We start from the raw sequence: 19,684 nt of genomic DNA on the forward strand, positions 1-19,684 counted from the left end.
GCGCGTCACACACACACACCGTGCGCGCGTCACACACACACACCGTGCGCGCGTCACACACACACACACCGTGCGCGCGTCACACACACACACCGTGCGCGCGTCACACACACACACCGTGCGCGCGTCACACACACACACCGTGCGCGCGTCACACACACACACCGTGCGCGCGTCACACACACACACACCGTGCGCGCGTCACACACACACACCGTGCGCGCGTCACACACACACACCGTGCGCGCGTCACACACACACACCGTGCGCGCGTCACACACACACACCGTGCGCGCGTCACACACACACCGTGCGCGCGTCACACACACCCCGTGCGCGTGTCACACACACACCGTGCGCGCGTCACACACACACACACCGTGCGCGCGTCACACACACACACACCGTGCGCGCGTCACACACACACACACCGTGCGCGCGTCGCACACACACACACCGTGCGTGCGTCGCACACACACACACCGTGCGTGCGTCACACACACACCGTGCGTGTGTCACACACACCGTGCGTCACACACACCGTGCGTGCGTCACACACACACACCGTGCGTGCGTCACACACACACCTTGCGTTACACACACACCGTGGGTCACACACACACCGTGGGTCACACACACACACCGTGCGTGCGTCACACACACACACCGTGCGTGCGTTACACACACACACACATCGTGCATGCGTCACACACACACACCGTGCGTGCGTTACAGACGCACACCACGCGTGCGTCACGCACACACGCACACCACGCATGCGTCACGCACACACACATCGTGCGTGCGTCACACACACACGCACACCACGCATGTGTCACACACACACCACGCATGCGTCACACACACACGCACACCACGCATGCGTCACACACACACCACGCATGCGTCACACGCACACCACGCATGCGTCACACACACACGCACACCACGCATGCGTCACACACACACCACGCATGCATCACACGCACACCACGCATGCGTCACACACACACGCACACCACGCATGCGTCACACACACACACACCGTGCGTGCGTCACTCTCACACACACACACACCGTGCGTGCGTCACTCTCACACACACACACACCGTGCGTGTGTCACACTCACACACACACACACCGTGCGTGTGTCACACACACACACACACCGTGCGTCACACTCACACCACGCATGCGTCACACTCCGTATCCGTCGTCGAACGCCCGACCCAGCAGTGCTCTGCGCAGCACCAGGAAGGCGATGGCCACCGCGAGGAGCGCCACCAGTAGGGAGGAGGCCAGCCCCCGCCCCCCCACGGCCCCTCCCCTCGGTCCCCCGCTCCCCGCCTCCTCCCCAACTTCGGCCCCCCTCCCCCCGCGTCCCCCGCCGGGCTGCACTGCTGCTGCTGCTGAAGAGGAGGAGGAGGTGGTGGCGGTGGTGGCCGTGGTGACCACGCGTTGCCGGGGCTCCGTGCTGGCTGGCGACTGTAGCGCGTGAGGATGGGACGGGGGGGGGGGAGATGGAGGGAGAGTGAGCGGGTGGCTGGCCAGGTGGCTGGGTGGCTGGGTGGGCGGGTGGCTGGGTGGGTGGATGGGTGGGTGGGTGGCTGGGTCGGTGGGTGGGTGGCTGGGTGGGGTGGGTGGCTGGGTGGGTGGGTGGATGGGTGGGCGGGTAGCTGGGCGGGTGGGTGACTGGGTGGGTGGCTGGGTCGGTAGGTGGGTCGGTGGGTGGGTGGCTGGGTGGGTGGCTGGGTGGGTGGCTGGGTGGGCGGGTAGCTGGGCGGGTGGCTGGGTGGGCGGGTGGCTGGGTGACTGGGTGGGTGGCTGGGTGGGTGGCTGGGTTGGTGGGTGGGTGGGTGGCTGGGTGGGTGGGTTGGCAGGTGGCTGGGTGGGTGGCTGGGTGGGCGGGTGGCTGGGTGGCTGGGCGGGTGGCTGGGTGGGCGGGTGGCTGGGTGGGTGGGTTGGCAGGTGGCTGGGCGGGTGGCTGGGTGGGTGGGTGGCTGGGTGGGTGGGTTGGCAGGTGGCTGGGTGGGTGGCTGGGTGGGCGGGTGGCTGGGTGGCTGGGCGGGTGGCTGGGTGGGTGGGTGGCAGGGCGGGCGGGCGGCTGGGTGGCTAGGTGGGTGGCTGGGTCGGTGGGTTGGCGGGTGGCTGGGTGGGTGGCCGGGTGGGCGGGCGGGTGGCTGGGTGGCCGGGCGGGTGGCTGGATTGGCGGGTGGCTGGGTGGGTGGCTGGGTGGGCGGGCGGTTGGCTGAATGGGCGGTTGGCTGGCTGGCTGGCTGGGTGGGTGACTGGTTGAGTGGTGCCGGACTTTAACGATGTGGTGAACAATGCCATGGGGGGAACGGCCAAATCCAATTGGCTATTACCCTCATGGCGCTTGTAGCCACCACAACGGCCAATGGGTGCTCTGGATGGGTGCGAGAGGCTGACAACCCCTCCACCTTCAATTTAACTACCGTGAAAACGTGTGCTAAATATCGAACTAAGCTCGTGTGAGAGGCCCCGGGTGGACAGGTGTCTATGACATCCCATGTTGGCGGAGCCAGGAGACTGAATCCGTACCCTCGGAGTTCCTCCAGAAATGGCAAAAAGCCACTGTCGGTGGCCACGTGGAATGTTCGAAAGCTCACTGCGGAAGAGAGGCTGCCACTCCTCTGTCGGGAGCTGGACTGGTACCGCCTGGATCTCTGCAGTATTCAGGAGGTCTGGTGGACTGGATCTGGCTCCTGCCATCATGAGGGGTGGACAGTCCTCTACTTGGGGCAGGAGACTGCGAAACAACAGGGAGTGGCTCTTCTTCTGAACAAAAGAATGAAGGGGACGTGGGAGCGTGGTGGTGAGGTGTGGGAAGTTGGAAGCCCCAGGCTACTGTGGGCTCACCTTCCCATTAACCAGAGGCAAGGAGTAGTGGTCATGTTACTTATGCCCCCATCGAAGATGAACATCAGTGGAGGGATGCAGGCAAGGCCAATGAGTTAGATGCTTTCAATGACCTCCTGTTACAGGTGCAAGCTAAAGTCGCCCCTCGGGATAGAGTCATCCTGTTGGATGACTTTAATGCCCGTGTGGTTCATGATGCTGGCAACTGGTCTGCAGTGATTAGAAGGTATGGGCCAGATCAGCTCAATAACAACGGTCGGAGGCTGCTAGACTTCTATGCAGCCCATGGGCTTGTAATTACCAACACACTGTCCTGGCATCGGCGCATCTACACCACATCATGGATGCACGCCGGGTCCAAGCAAAAACATTTACTGGACTATTTAATGATGGGTGTACACCCAGGCTCCCATTAAAACGCAGTGGCCTGGTTTCAGCTAGATAATGAAAGTTGCAAGCGAGAATTTCATCATCGATTGCAGCTGGGGTTGGCGTAGTCCCCCACGCCTCCTGTGACTCAAGCGGCTGCAATGGCTGCTTTGGGTACACGGTCCAAACCTCCTCAGAGACCCTGGCTGACGGAGGAGGTGTTCCGGCTGTCTGAGAAAAAGCGACAGGCCCACTCCCACCATCTACAGCTCCAGGTCTTCTCAGCCACGGTCATGCCCTCCCTTCTCTATGCTTGCGAAACGTGGATGACCCGAATGGAACATCTGCGCTGGTTAGAAACATTTAGGCTGACCTGACTAAGATAAATTCTGGGTTGAACCAGGCTGGATTGTGTTAAGAGTTCACAAATCCTTGAAAGATCTGGACAAAGTCCCATCATTGAGCTCCTCCGACAGACAAGGTTGCGTTGGCTGGGTCATGTAGCCCGCAAACCAAGCCACCTAATGCCTAAACAGCTTTTGTCTTGCCAGATAAAGGGGGCTAAACGGGCACGGCACGGGATAGAGAAGAGTGGACTTGCCAATGACCAGCGATGCCAAGAACAGCCTCTGTGAGTGAGTGAGTGAGTGGAAGGCTGAGTGAGTGGGGCAGTGAGTGGGTGAGTGAGTGGGTAGGTGGGTGGGTGAGTTTGTGAGTTACCGGTGGACGGAGTCTCTGAGCTCCCGATTCTCCGCTCTCTTCCTGGGGTTCACTTGCAGAGGGGGATGGACCTAACAACAACAACAACAACTCGCTCACCACTCACTTAATCACTCTCCATGCCACACACCAAGCCACCCAGCCACTCACCAACCAAGCTACCCACCAGGCCACACACCCACTCAGCCACCCACTCACTCAGCCACCCACCCACCCACTCAGCCACCCACTCACTCAGCCACCCACCCACTCAGCCATCAACACATCCACCCACCCACTGGCCCACACAACTACCCACCCACTCACCCACTCACTCACCAACCCAACCCTCCACCCACTCACCCACCCCTCCACCCACCTACTTACTCACCCACCCACCCCTCCACCCACTCACCTACCCACCTATATCCACCCACCGTGCACCGTGCGTTACGGGCTCTGTGTGCATCACCACCACAGCCGTGCCCACCTGTGGTAGTGATGCTGCCACTGCTGGCGCTGTCAATACCGCCACCACCACCGCTGCTGCTGCTGCCCTCTGGAGGTTGTGTCCCTGGCCCGGTCGCCTCCGGCTGCAATAACACCGGGAATCACCAGGGGGCAGTCCCAGCAAGGGGCAGTCTCAGCAGGGAGCAGCCCCAGCAGGGGGCAGCAGTGCTCATCACCGCCTCTGCTTTGGCAGCCGAGTTAGTGAGTGGGTGAGTGAGTGTCAGTGTGAGTGAGTGGGTGAGTGAGTGTCAGTGTGAGTGAGTGGGTGTCAGTGTGAGTGAGTGGGTGGGTGTCAGTGTGAGTGAGTGGGTGAGTGAGTGTCAGTGTGAGTGAGTGGGTGAGTGTCAGTGTCAGTGAGTGGGTGTCAGTGTGAGTGAGTGGGTGAGTGTGTGTCAGTGTGAGTGAGTAGGTGAGTGTCAGTGTGAGTGAGTGGGTGGGTGGGTGTCAGTGAGTAGGTGAGTGAGTGTCAGTGTGAGTGAGTGGGTGTCAGTGTGAGTGGGTGTGTGTCAGTGTGAGTGAGTGTGTGTCAGTGTGAGTGAGTGGGTGAGTGTCAGTGTGAGTAAGTGGGTGAGTGAGTGTCAGTGTGAGTGAGTGGGTGAGTGAGTGTCAGTGTGACTGAGTGGGTGAGCGAGTGTCAGTGTGAGTGGGTGAGCGAGTGAGCGAGCAAGCGAGTGAGTCACCTTGAAGCTGATCTGCCAAGCCAGCTCAAGAGCGAGTGAGCAAGCCAGCGAGTAAGTGAGCGAGCCAACGAATGAGTCACCGTGAAGCTAATCTGCTGAGCCAGCTCAAGAGTGAGTTAGCGAGTGAGCCAGGTGAGTGAGCCAGCCAGCGAGCGAGTCACCTTGAAGCTGATCTGCCGAGCCAGCTCAAGAGTGAGTGAGCGAGTGGGCTAGCCAGCGAGTGAGTCAGCCAGCGAGCGAGTGATTCACCTTGAAGCTGATCTGCCGAGCCAGCTCGTGAGCCTCGCTGTCGTCCGGGCTGGGCCCCTCGGCCGCCTCCGGCAGCGCCGCCCTCAAACGCTCCCCACAGCCCTCGCACACAAACTCTCTAGAGCTAGAGGGGGCACGGGAGGGGGGGGAGAGGTAAGGAGGGGGGCACAAGAGGGCACGGGGGGGGAGGTAAGTGGGGTGCACGGGGGGGTGGGGCACAATGGATGGTGAGAAAAAAAATACACCAGAACCACCACCACCTCCTTTACAACCTCTGCCACCTTTACCATCATCACCATCATCATCACCATCATCATCATCACCATCACCTCCCCCTGCACCACAACCATCACCATCACCACCTTCATCACTACCACCTCCTCCTCCTCTACCACCTCCACCACAACCACCATCATCATCACCACCACCACCACCTCACCACCACTACCCCCAAATTCTCCTAAACCGCTCCCTCCTAACCATCATCCATGACTACATCACCACTTGAACAACAACACCACTATTTTATTATCTCAACCACTATCATCTTATGAACAATTTGTATAATTGTTTAGTGAAATCGCTGGATGACACAGTGCGAGGCCGGCCTGGGAGAGCTACTGTGTTGTACATGTATAGAGACAGTGCGTGTGTGGAGACAGTGTGAGTGCAGGGACAGTGCGTGTGTCGAGACAGTGCGCGTGTGGAGATAGTGTGGGTGCAGGGACATTGTGTGGCCCAGTGATTATTACAGGGGTGGAGATTAATAGAGGGCAAGTTATGAGAAGGGGAAAACCTTCTGGAAATTTCGGGAGTAGGCTAGAGAGTTCGCGAAAGGGGACATGGCCTAGTGAGGGCCACGCCGGGGATAAAAGGAGGCGAGAGGCAAGGTTCAGGGCTGCCGTGGGATCGGGATCGACTGTTTTCACGCTGTCACTGTCTTCCCATCGTCGTTGTCTTCGCTTCGTCGCTGTCTTCGCGTCGTCGCTGTCGTCGCGTCGTCGCTGTCTTCGCTTCGTCGCTGTCTTCAGGTCGTCGCTGCCTTCGCGTCGTCGCCACTTGCCCAAGTTATCTGCGTGTCATCCCTGGCCAAGTTATGTGCGTGAAGCGCCCTAATTAAGAAATAAAAAAATCCTCCACAGTTCGCGTTGTCTGAGAGTCATGACCTCCTGCCAGCGGGCGTCCGACACTTCACGTGGCCTTAACGTGCACATAGCCTGTCACAAGCGTCGTGGTGACGTCCCACCACTTAGCGGCGAATGGCGGTTGTTGTTGTTGTGCGTGTATGTATGTGTGTATGTGTGTATGTACGTGTGTATGTATGAGTGTGTACGTGTGACACGTGTGCATGTTTGTGCGTGTGTACGTGCGTATGTATGAGTGTGTGCGTGTGCATGTTTGCGCGTGTGTACGTGTGTATGTATGAGTGTGTACGTGTGCGTGTGTACGTGTGCATGTTTGTGCGTGTGTGCGTACCGTTTGGCGAGCTGTCTCCGCTCCTCCGCTGAGTAGTCCAGGGAGCCGATGGCTCCCTCCCCCTTGGTCGGCATGAACCCAATCAGAGCGAGCAGCGCTGTGCGGACTGCACACACCACGCGCACACACACAGATCCATACACACAGATACATACAGATACACAGAGATACACACATGGATACATACACACAGATACACACACCCACAGATACATACAGAGATACATACGCAGATACACACAGGTACACACACCCACAGATACATACACACAGGTACACACACATACACACAGGTACACACACAAACACAGATACACACACACAGATACATGAACACACAGATACACCAATACCCGCCATTCACCACTAAGTGATGGTGACGTCATCACGGCGCCTGTGCCAGGCCAGGTGCACTTTGACGCCACAAAGTGTCGAAGGCTCGCTGACAGGTCAGGGGCCATCCATTTAGTACATACGCATGGAGTGGGGGGGGTTAACCCAAATGCGTACGCTTGCGTATGGGGCGTCTACTGACAATGTACATACGCATAGGAAATGAGGGGGGGGGGTGAAGCCTCGATAATAATTTGTCTACATTGGCCTTCAAATGAGTTAGATAGTCCGGCAATGGACTATGTTTGCTTAAACACGTTAATATTATTAATCCTTGATCGTTTCTTTGTGGATTAAATATCGGCCGTTATATAGGATTCGGGGGGGGGGGGGGGTGTCAAGTGTACATACGCAGGAGGGGGGGGGGTGTAAAAAGTATGCGTGCGTACAGGGAGGGGGGGAGGGGTCAATTTTTGACAGACTTTTGCGTACCTACGAAATGGATGGCCCCTCATGGGACAGACCCAGGTGCCATGGGTTGACTGACTGAGATGACTGGCCGATGCACCACCTGTGCCCCTTACTTTGCCAACTTGCTGTGCTTTAGCCGCCCGATGCTCTGCTCAATATTGTGAGCGTCGTTCCTCTGCCCTCAGTTGTTGTTGGAGGGCGACTGCCTCCAACTGCCCGGTAGCGTCCTTCACGAGCCTCCTCCATAGAGGCCGATCTTGACACCGCTGGTACCAGTTATCGGCAAGTCCACTAAGCTCCACATCCTCTTGTACCACATCACTCCATCTCTTCTCTAGCCCGTTCCATGCCTGCTTAACCCCCTCTATCCGGCCGTACAAAGGCTGTTTAGGCATGCGGTGGCTGGGCATGCAGGCTGCATGACCCAGCCAACGCAGCCTTGCCTGCCGGAAGAGCTCACCGATGGGACTTTGTCCACATCTTTCAAGGATTTGTGAGCTCCTCAAACAAACCAGCCTGGTTAAACCCAGGAAGGATCGTAGGCAGGCCAGCCTAAATGTTTCTAACTGGCGAAGATGCTCCATTAGGGGAGCGACAGACCAGGTAGCTTGCACACAGCATTACACAACCGATGAAAAGATGTCGCTCGACTGATTCTGAGTGAGGCCTCTGCTGTCAAACCGGAGCCTGTCATGAGCACACTGCCCAGGTATGGGAAACTCTCCACTCTCTCCACAACTGCCCTATCACCAATTGGGAGTTGTGGAGGTGGAGTGTCTGATGGTACAAAATACCCAGACAGGTGCTTAGTTTTGGTGGGGCTGATGGTAAGGCCCCACACCTCTTAGTGGCAAGCTCCAGGAGTGCCTCCAACTCCTCCTCTGAGTGAGCAGCAATCACCAGATCATCATACTCAGATATACATACATATTACAGATACACACACACAAAGACACACGAAGATATGCATATGCATCTAAATCCATGTATACTACACACAAACCATGCTTGAGTGGGTGAGTGGGTGAGTGGGTGAGTGGGTGAGTGAGTAGGTGAGTGGGTGGGTGAGTGGGTGGGTGAGTGGGTGGGTGAGTGGGTGGGTTGGTGAGTGAGTGGGTGAGTGGGTTGGTGAATAAGTGGATGGGTGGGTGGGTGAGTGAGTAGGTGGGTGAGTTGGTGGGTTGGTGAGTGAGTGGGTGAGTTGGTGAGTCAGTAGATGGGTGGTTGGGTGAGTGAGTAGGTGAGTAGATGGGTAGGTGAGTGGGTGGGTGAGTGGTTTGGTGAGTAAGTGGATGGGTGGGTGGGTGAGTGAGTAGGTGAGTGGGTGGGTGAGTGAATGAGGTGAATTTATGAGTGAGTGGGTGGGTGAGTGAGTAGGTGAGTGGGTGAGTGAGGTGAGTTGGTGAGTGGGTGGGTGAGTGAGTGAGGTGAGTTGATGAGTGAGTGGGTGGGTGAGGTGAGTTGATGAGTGAGTGGGTGAGTGAGTCTCACTGCTCCATGAAGGTTGCCAGGTCTCGGGGTGGTGGCCAGAAATGCTGAGGCAGATTTTCTTCCCGACCTCAAACCTCCCGCTCGCCTATACAGAGATGTACACACACAGAGACAACAACAACAACCGCCATTCGCCACTAAGTGGCGGTGACGTCACCACGACGCTTGTGCCAAGCCATGTGCACCTTGAGGCCACGTGAAGTGTCGAACGCCCGCTGGCAGGAGGTCACGGGGCAGACCCAGGTGCCACGGGTCGACTGACTGAGATGACTGGCTGATGCACCACCTGTGCCCCCTAATGTGCCAACTTAATGTGCTTTAGCCACCCGGCGCTCCGCTCGTTGTTGTGAGCGTCGCTCCTCCGCCCTCCGTTGTTATTGGAGGGCGACTGCCTCCAACTGCCCAGTAGCGTCCTTCACGAGCCTCCTCCACAGAGGCCGATCTTGACACCGCTGGTACCAGTCATCGGCAAGTCCACTCAGCTCCACGTCCTCCTGTACCACATCACTCCATCTCTTCTCTAGCCTGTGCCGCGCCCGTTTAGTCCCCTCGATCTGGTCGAACAAAAGCTGTTTAGGCATGCGGTGGCTGGTTATGCGGGCTACATGACCCAGCCAACGCAGCCTTGCCTGCCGGAGGAGCTCACCGATGGGACTTTGCCCAGATCTTTCAAGGATTTGTGAGCTCCTCACACAATCCAGCCTGGTTAAACCCAGGATGGATCGTAGGCAGGCCAGCCTAAATGTTTAGAACCGGCGAAGATGCTCCATTCGGTGGGTCCACGTTTCGCAAGCGTAGAGAAGGGAGGGAATGACTGTAGCCGAGAAGACCCGAAGCTTCGTGCGGAGCGACAGACCAGGTAGCTTCCACACAGCGTTACGCAACCGATGAAAAGTTAATGCCGCTCGACTGATTCGGAGTCAGACCTCTGCTGTTAAACCGGAGCCGGTCATGAGCACACTGCCCAAAGGTAGACACACACAGGTAGACACACACAGGTAGACACACACAGGGAGTCATACGCAGGTCATCACACACCAAGGCCATAATTATAATATTTCTTGGGGGGGCCACATCCCCCCAAATATTCAAATATGCTCAAAAGGTCCCCCCCCAAAAATGTATATAAAATAGATTTATGTTCATATTATTGTGCCATTACATACAATGAAACAAGAAAAGGTAAAAAAAGAAAAAAACAGAGCAATGTAATGCAATACACTATTAGACATTATTGTAAAAAAAATAATAAAAAGTCCATCCTATGTGTTAGTGCATTTTTTGAAATTTTCGGCAGGAAATGGCAAGAAATTCGTTTTCAAATCTAGATTTTTTTTTTATGACCCCCTGGAAGATTTGGTCCCCCCCAATGTTGACTCAATGGCTACGGCCTTGTCACAAAGATAAAGATCCCCGTATAGCCTTAACAGACTGTAAGGGCAAGTGCTGTTAGCGAGCACCTATGAAGGCCGGCACGGCACACGAGGGGGTGGGTGGCCAACACCACGCCCGGCCGCCTTTGTCTCCCTAGTGGCGATGTTTACACATCGCACCAGGTACTCATTTGAGGCCGAGTCGACCTAGGGGAGGCCCAGGACCGGTTCAGATAATCGTCACTGGTGTTGGCCATGAGAGGGAATCGAACCCGGGTCGCCAGGTTTGTAGCGCAGCGCGCTAACCGCTACACCACCGCTCCCCCCAATGTTGACTCAATGGCTACGGCCTTGTCACACACACGTAGACACACGCAGGTCGACACACACAGACAGACAGGCAGATTCACCCGGTGTGTGCCCCCACCGTGAGCATGATGATGCTGGGCGGCCGCATGGGGTACTCTGGGGGCAGGATGATGCGGCCGTGGTATATGCCGCCCTCGAAGTCCGAGTCCGGGGGTCCCCTCACCGAGAAGTGCCACTCAAACAGATTATCCTGCCTCGCCCGGACATGTGGGGACACGCGGGGGGACAGGGGGAGACAGCAGGAGGCACAGTGACACGCGGAGAGACACAGGGAGACACAGGGACACAGGGAGACAGGGGGAGACAGGGAGAGACAAAGAAAGACACAGGGAGATGCAGGGACACGCAGGGACACACAGGGAGACAGGGGGAGATGCAGGGACACGCAGGGAGACAGGGGGACATCAGCACCAACACCACCACCCTTACCCACATTCATCACCACAATCATTTACCACCACCATCATCATCAACAACAACCGCAATTCGCCACTAAGTGGCGGTGACGTCAAGGTGCACATTGCCTGGCACAAACCATCATCATCACCACCGCCAACACCATCACCACCATCATCGTCCTCTGAGACGAAGACGACGATGATGACGATGACCCACAAGATCCCACCATGAGGAGTAGGACAAACCGCAGGCACGGAGCACAAAGGCCGCAGAGAGATGTCCACTACCAACTACGGCGGACTGTCGATTGTCAGCGTGCGCTTTATCCGACTTGCAGATTAACCGGGGACCCTTGAGATTTTGACACGTATTAATAACCCGTGGGATTTTCCGTTGAGCCAAAATCAATAACCTGAACACAGTTATGCAACGCTGTTATCCTCAGAAGCGATCATTACAAGTCACGCACGGTGCTTCAATCGAACGAATACACTGCTGCTCCGATTAATCCGAAATTCACGCGATCGCCTCTACAGTACAGTAGGTGCCAGTGGGTGGCTGAGTTTAATTGATGTCTGATTGGCTGTGGCTCTGCAATCATCCACTCAGTGGGCTGAGTTTGATTGATGTCTGATTGGCTGTGGCTCTGCAATCATCCACTCAGTGGGCTGAGTTTTATTGATGTCTGATTGGCTGTAGCTCTGCAATCATCCACTCAGTGGGCTGAGTTTGATTGATGTCTGATTGGCTGTAGCTCTGCTATCATCCACTTAGTGGGCTGAGTTTTATTGATGTCTGATTGGCTGTGGCTCTGCAATCATCCACTCAGTGGGTGGAGCCTTCTTGCGCAGGGAAGTGTTATTATCACCGAGAAGGCGCATCGATTGGTCGGTCGGTTGTTCGTATTCGTTCTCAATTTTCTCAACTTGAACATAATTTAACACCGAACGTTAGTGGTTTTAGGCATAGAGGATCCGAGGAAAATGGTTATGTTCGTTGGATTATCCGCGATTTTGAATTATCCGCGGGCGTCCATCCTCCCCGTCATTAGTGCCGATAATCGAGAGTCCGACCGCGTTACCTAAGCTCCGTCTTGCTCTACGTGCGAGCGAAGGCGTTATAGGTCCGATTAACCGGAGTTGCTTTATCCGCGTGGGAGAGGACGCCTGAGTACCCGGGAAGAACCCGTGCCTCATGTGAGAGGTGGGGGTGGGGGGGAACGCTATTCTACTACACCACTATACTAATATTCACTACGATACACTACACAATACACTCCACTATACACAATACTGCTATACACCACACTATATTCAATTGAAAAATAATTTCTTTAGAACTCCTTGTTGTTGTGTTTCATTTGTTGTCCTTCCACCCCACGCACTCCGATTGGCCACGGTCAGCTACGTGAGGTGGTGCGATAGAAGTTCCAACACATGTCCAGCGTAGCCACCGCACGCCTGTGTTGTACTGCACTCGTGTGCCCCCCCCTTCCCCACGCCCCAAGTCACCTCGAGTGGCTGAGCAAAGTAGTGCTGAGTGGGCTCCCTCAGCTCCTGCGCCTCCTTCATCAGTCGCTTCACGGCTGAGATGGGCGGGGAGGGACATGGAGAGACACGCGGAGACACGGGGAGACAAGGGGAGACAGAGAAAGAAGGGGAGACACCAGGTTACAGAGAGACAAGGAGAGACGCGGGGAGACACAGGGAGACACAGGGAGACACACAGAGACATGGTTACAGAGGGAGACACAGAGAGACGGGGAGACAAGGCGAGACACAGAGAGACGTGGGGAAACACAGAGAGACACGGGGAGACACAGAGACACGGGGAGACACAGAGACATGGTTACAAAGGGAGACACAGAGAGACGGAGAGACAAGGCGAGACACAGAGAGACACAGAGAAAGAAGGGGAGACACCAGGTTACAGAGAGACAAGGAGAGACGCGGGGAGACCCAGGGAGACACAGGGAGACACACAGAGACATGGTTACAGAGGGAGACACAGAGAGACGGAGAGACAAGGCGAGACACAGAGAGACATGGGGAAACACAGAGAGACACGGAGAGACACGGGGAGACACAGAGAGACACAGAGAGACATGGTTACAGAGGGAGACACAGAGAGCCGGAGAGACAAGGCGAGACACAGAGAGACATGGGGAAACACAGAGGGACACGGGGAGACAGAAAAACACAGGGAAACACAGGCAGACACAGAGAGACACAGGGAGACACAGGGAGACACAGAGAGACACAGAGAGACAAGGCGAGACACAGAGAGACATGGGGAAACACAGAGAGACACGGGGAGACACAGAGACACAGGGAGACACAGGTAGACACAGAGAGACAAGGTTACAGAGGGAGACGCAGAGAGACACGGGGAGACACAGAGAGACACAGGGAGAGACAGGGAGACACAGAGAGACACGGGGAGACAGAGAGACACGGGGAGACACAGGGAGACACAGGGAGACACAGAGAGACACGGGGAGACACAGGGAGACACAGGGAGACACAGGGAGACACAGAGAGACACGGGGAGACACGGGGAGACAAGGGGAGACACCAGGGTACAGAGAGACAAGGAGAGATTCGGGGAGACACGGGGAATCATGGGGAGACACAGGGAGACACAGAGAGACAAGGTTACAGAGGGAGACACAGGCAGACACACAGTGTGATACATTCTACACACATAGGCAAAGATCTCCCGTATAGCCTCTAACAGACTGAAGGGGCAAGTGCTGTTAGTGAGCTGCACCAATGAAGGTCGGCAAGGTACACGAGGGGGTAGGGGGTAGCCAGCTCCACGCCCGGCCACCTTTGTCTCCCTAGTACAGCACTGCTGTTTCACACTGCACCAGGTACTCATTTAGGGCTGAGTTGACCGAGGGGAGGCCCAGAACCGGTTGAGATGATGGCTGTCGCTGGTTCGTAGCGTGACCCGCTAACCGTGAACACAAACACACTCACGTTGAGTAACATCATCACCATCATCACCCGCATCACCATCACCACCACCATCATCACCCCAATAACTACCACCACCATCATCACACTCATCATCCCCATCATCACCTCCAATACTACCACCACCATCACCCCCATCACCACCATCACTACCATCATCACCACCATCACTACCATCATCACCACCATCACCCCCATCACCACCACCATCACTACCATCATCAACATCATCACCCCCATTACCCCCATCACCACCACCATCACTACCATCATCACCCGCATCACCATCACCCCCATCACCACCACCATCATTCACCCCATAACCACCACCACCATCATCACACTCATCATACCCATCATCACCCCCAATACTACCACCATCACCCCCATCACCACCACCACCATCACTACCATCATCACCATCATCACCCCCCATTACTACCACCCCCATCACCACCACCACCACCCTCATTACTACCACAACCATCACCCCCATTACTACCACCCCCATCACCACCACCACCCTCATTACTACCACAACCATCACCCCCATTACTACCACCACCATCACCCCCATCACCACCACCATCACTACCATCATCACCCGCATCACCATCACCCCCATCACCACCATCACCACCACCATCACCACCACCATTATCACCACCATCATCACCCCCATCATCACCCGCATCACCATCATCAACACCATCACCCCCATCACCACCACCACCCCCCATCACCACCACCACCTCCATCACCACCACCATCATTACCCCCATTACTACCACATCACTCCCATCACCACCCTCATCACCACCCCCATCACCATCACAACCACCATCCCCATCACCACTACAACCCACATCACCATCACCACCATCACCACCACCCCCATCACCACCCCCATCAGCACCACCCCCATCCCCACCCCCCCATCATCATCACCACCATCACCACCACCCCCATCACCACCACCCCCATCACCACCCCCCCATCACCACCCCCATCACAACCACCACAACCACCGCCACCCCCATCACCGCCACCCCCATCACCACCACCCCCATCACCACCACCCCCCCCCCCCCATCAGCACCACCCCCATCAGCACCACCCCCATCACCATCACCACCACCACCACCCCCATCACCACCATCACCACCACCCCCATCACCACCACCATCACCACCCCCAATCACCATGACCACCATCGCCACCACCATCACCACCACCCCCATCACCACCACCATCACCACCACCCCCATCACCACCACCATCACCACCCCCCATCACCATCACCACCATCGCCACCACCATCACCACCACCATCCCCCCCCCATCACCACCCCCATCACCACCACAACCACCACCACCCCCATCATCACCACCCCCATCACCACCATCCCCACCCCCCCATCACCCCCACCACCCCCATCACCACCGCCACCCCCATCACCACCACCCCCCCATCACCACCCCCATCACCACCACCACCCCCATCACCACCCCCATCACCATCACCACCACCACCACCCCCCCATCACCACCACCACCACCCCCATCACCACCCCCATCACCACCACCACCACCCCCATCACCACCTGGGCTCCTCAGGCTGTAGCGGCTCTCCATGATCTCCTCCGCCTCCTCCTCGAAACTCTTCGCGAGGAGCCGTGGCGCTCCAGACTACAACACAGCTGCTGGTGGTGGTGGTGGTTGTGGTAGTGGTGGTGGTAGTGTGGTGGTGGTAGTGTGGTGGTAGTGTGGTGGTGGTGGTAGTGTGGTGGTTGTGTAGTGGTGGTGGTTTAGATGGTTGTGGTGGTGGATGTGATGGTATTGTGGTGGTAGTAGTGGTGGTGGTAGTGGTTGTAGTGGTAGCAGTGGTAGTAGTGTGGTGGTGGTAGTGGTGTGGTGGTTATGATGGGTAAGGGGTGGTGGTTGTAGTAGTGGTAGTGATGGTGGTTAAGGGGTAGTGGTGGTAGTGTGGTTGTGATGTGGTGGTGGTGGTATTGTGGTTAGGGGGTCGTAGTGGTGGTGGTGGTTGAAGTGGTTGACGTGGTGGTGGTGATGGTATTGTGGTGGTAGTAGTAGTGGTGGTGGTAGTGGTGGTGGTTGTGATGGTTGTGGTGGTTAGGGGGTCGTGGTTGGTGGTGGTTGACGTGGTGGTGATGGTATGGTGGTGGTTGTAGTGGTGGTGGTTGATGTGGTGGTAGTAGTAGTGGTGGTTGTAGTGGTTGACGTGGTGGTGGTGATGATATTGTGGTGGTGATGGTATGGTGGTGGTGGTAGTAGTAGTGGTGGTTGTCGTAGTGGTGGTTGTTGTAGTGGTGGTGGTTGACGTGGTGGTAGTAGTAGTGGTGGTTATAGTGGTTGACGTGGTGGTGGTGATGGTATTGTGGTGGTGGTAGTAGTAGTGGTGGTTGTTGTAGTGGTGGTGGTTGACGTGGTGGTGGTTGACGTGGTGGTGGTTGACGTGGTGGTGGTTGACGTGGTGGTGGTTGACGTGGTGGTGGTTGACGTGGTGATGGTGATGGTATGGTGGTGGTGGTTGTTGTAGTGGTGGTTGTTGTAGCGGTGGTGGTTGACGTGGCCTTTCCCGATGACGGAGGCGGCGGGGTCCTCGCGGCGCCGAGGTGGCCGCGGCGCGCGCCTGAAAATAATAAATTATTAAATAACTCGAGCGCATAAATTAATTAAATTAATAAATTTTGATAATTATGTGGCAGAATGTGACCTGTTTAACATAAATAAGTTCGGACGTTGCGGCTTTGTTATTGTTATACAGGGGGGGACAAAAGTAAGGACATATAGTTTGTTATTGTTATAACAAACCTATGTTGAAGCTCCCATAGTGACCACAATATGGGAGTCTGAGTGATTAACACCGAAGCCTATGGGAGCCTCGCTGATTAACACTGAACCCTATAGGAGTCTCAATGATTAACACTGAACCCTATGGGAGCCTCACTGATTAACAGTGAACCCTATGGGAGCCTCAGTGATTAACACTGAACCCTATGGGAGTCTCAGTGATTAACACTGAAGCCTATGGGAGCCTCAGTGATTAACACCGAAGCCTATGGGAGCCTCACTGATTAACACTGAACCCTATAGGAGTCTCAATGATTAACACTCAACCCTATGAGAGCCTCACTGATTAACAGTGAACCCTATGGGAGCCTCAGTGATTAACACTGAACCCTATGGGAGTCTCAGTGATTAACACTGAACCCTATGGGAGCCTCAGTGATTAACACTGCACCCTATGGGAGCCTCGGTGATTAACACGAACCCTATGGGAGCCTCAGTGATTAGCACGAACCCTATCGGAGCCTCAATGATTAATATTGAACCCTATGGGAGCCTCGGTGATTAACACTTGTCCCTATCGGAGCCTCAATTATTAATATTGAACCATATGGGAGCCTCACTGATTAACAGTGAACCCTATGGGAGCCTCACTGATTAACAGTTAACCCTATGGGAGCATCACTGATTAACAGTGAACCCTATGGGAGCCTCACTGATTAACAGTGAACCCTATGGAAGCCTCACTGATTAACAGTGAACCCTATGGGAGCCTCACTGATTAACAGTGAACCCTATGGGAGCCTCACTGATTAACAGTGAACCCTATGGGAGCCTCAGCGATTTACACTGAACCCTATGGGAGCCTCAGTGATTTACACTGAACCCTATGAGAGCCTCAGTGATTAACACTGAACCCTAAGAGAGCCTCACTGATTAACAGTGAACCCTATGGGAGCCTCAATGATTAACACTGAACCCTATGGGAGCCTCAGTGATTAACACTGAACCCTATGGGAGCTTCAGTGATTAACACTGAACCCTATGGAAGCCTCGTTGATTAAAACCGAACGCTATGGGAGCCTCACTGATTAACACCGAACCCTATGGACCCTCAGTGATTAACACAGAACCCTATGGGAACCTCACTGATTAACACGAACCCTATGGGAGCCTCTGTGATTAACACTGAACCCTATGGGAGCCTCACTGATTAACACGAACCCTATGGGAGCCTCTGTGATTAACACATGAACCCTATGGGAGCCTCAGTGATTAACAGTGAACCCTATGGGAGCCTCAGTGATTAACGGTGAACCCTATGGGAGCCTCAGTGATTAACAGTGAACCCTATGGGAGACTCACTGATTAACACAGAACCCTATGGGAGCCTCAGTGATTAACACTTGACCCTATGGGAGCCTCACTGATTAACACGAACCCTATGGGAGCCTCAATGATTAACACTTGACCCTATGGGAGCCTCTGTGATTAACACAGAACCCTATGGGAGCCTCACTGATTAACACGAACCCTATGGGAGCCTCAATGATTAACACTTGACCCTATGGGAGCCTCAATGATTAACACTGAACCTTTGGGAGTCTCGGTGATTAACACTGAACCATATGGGAGTCTCAGTGATTAGCATTTAACACTATGGGAGCCCTAGCGACTAACTTTGAACCCTTTGGGAGCATTAGTGATTTAAACTGGAGCATATGGATCCTCAGTGATTAATATTGAACCTCATGGGAGCCTCAGTGATCAACACCGAACCCTATAAGAGTCTCAGTGATGAACATTTAACCCTATGGGAGCCTCACTGATTAACACTGAACCCTATGGGAGCCTCTGTGATTAACACATGAACCCTATGGGTGCCTCACTGATTAACACCGAACCCTATGGGGACCTCAGTGATTAACACTGAACCCTATGGGAGCCTCACTGATTAACACGAACCCTATGGGAGCCTCTGTGATTAACACCGAACCCTATGGGAGCCTCACTGATTAACACGAACCCTATGGGAGCCTCTGTGATTAACACATGAACCCTATGGGAGCCTCAGTGATTAAGACTGAACCATATGGGAGTCTCAGTGATTAACAGTGAACCCTATGGGAGCCTCAGTGATTAACACTGAACCCTATGAGAGCCTCAGTGATTAACATTTAACCCTATGGGGCCCTCAATAATTAACACTGAATCATATAGGAGCCACATACATTAACACGGAAACCTATGAGAGTTTCAGTGATAAACACTTAGCCCTAAGCCTTAGTCATTAACACAGACCCCTATGGGAGCCTCAGGAATTAACATTGAACCCTATGGGCGCCTCAATGATTAACACTGAACCCTATGGGAGCCTCAGTGGTTAACACTGAACCCTATGGGAGCCTCACTGATTAACACTGAACCCTAAGGGAGCCTCACTGATTAACACGAACCCTATGGGAGCCTCTGTGATTAACACTGAACCCTATAGGAGCCTCACTGATTAACACGAACCCTATGGGAGCCTCTGTGATTAACACTGAACCCTATGGGAGCCTCAGTGATTAATACTGAACCCTATGGGAGCCTCAGT

The 19,684-nt window shown here is 55.0% G+C and overlaps 1 protein-coding gene across 1 annotated transcript; it reads right to left on the minus strand.

Moving 5' to 3' along the window:
* Window positions 1-232: 232 nt before the first annotated feature.
* LOC133339742 (ubiquitin-conjugating enzyme E2 J1-like) lies at window positions 233-16,897 on the minus strand. The gene is made up of 9 exons (XM_061547904.1): window positions 15,882-16,897; window positions 12,811-12,884; window positions 10,959-11,090; window positions 9,159-9,243; window positions 6,864-6,969; window positions 5,388-5,511; window positions 4,439-4,541; window positions 3,970-4,040; window positions 233-1,485 (listed from the first exon to the last, which is right to left on the minus strand). Exons 1-9 carry the CDS (start codon window positions 15,910-15,912, stop codon window positions 1,198-1,200), a joined length of 1,014 nt encoding a protein of 337 aa, XP_061403888.1. The 5' UTR covers window positions 15,913-16,897; the 3' UTR covers window positions 233-1,197.
* Between the last annotated feature and the right edge of the window lie 2,787 nt (window positions 16,898-19,684).

This window comes from Lethenteron reissneri, unplaced genomic scaffold (genome assembly GCF_015708825.2).
Source record: "Lethenteron reissneri isolate LAM-NWPU_2019-01 unplaced genomic scaffold, ASM1570882v1 scaffold_215, whole genome shotgun sequence".
NCBI lineage: Eukaryota > Metazoa > Chordata > Hyperoartia > Petromyzontiformes > Petromyzontidae > Lethenteron > Lethenteron reissneri.

Bases quoted from the DNA above. Each gene is read 5' to 3' on its own strand.
- LOC133339742 (XM_061547904.1), bottom strand. From the start codon at position 15,912: ATGGAGAGCCGCTACAGCCTGAGGAGCCCAG. The intron at 11,091-12,810 runs GTGACTTGGGGC...CGGGCGAGGCAG, and splicing joins ACTTTGCTCAGCCACTCGAG to GATAATCTGTTTGAGTGGCA. The intron at 9,244-10,958 runs GTGGGGGCACAC...ATCTCTGTATAG, and splicing joins CCAGCATCATCATGCTCACG to GCGAGCGGGAGGTTTGAGGT.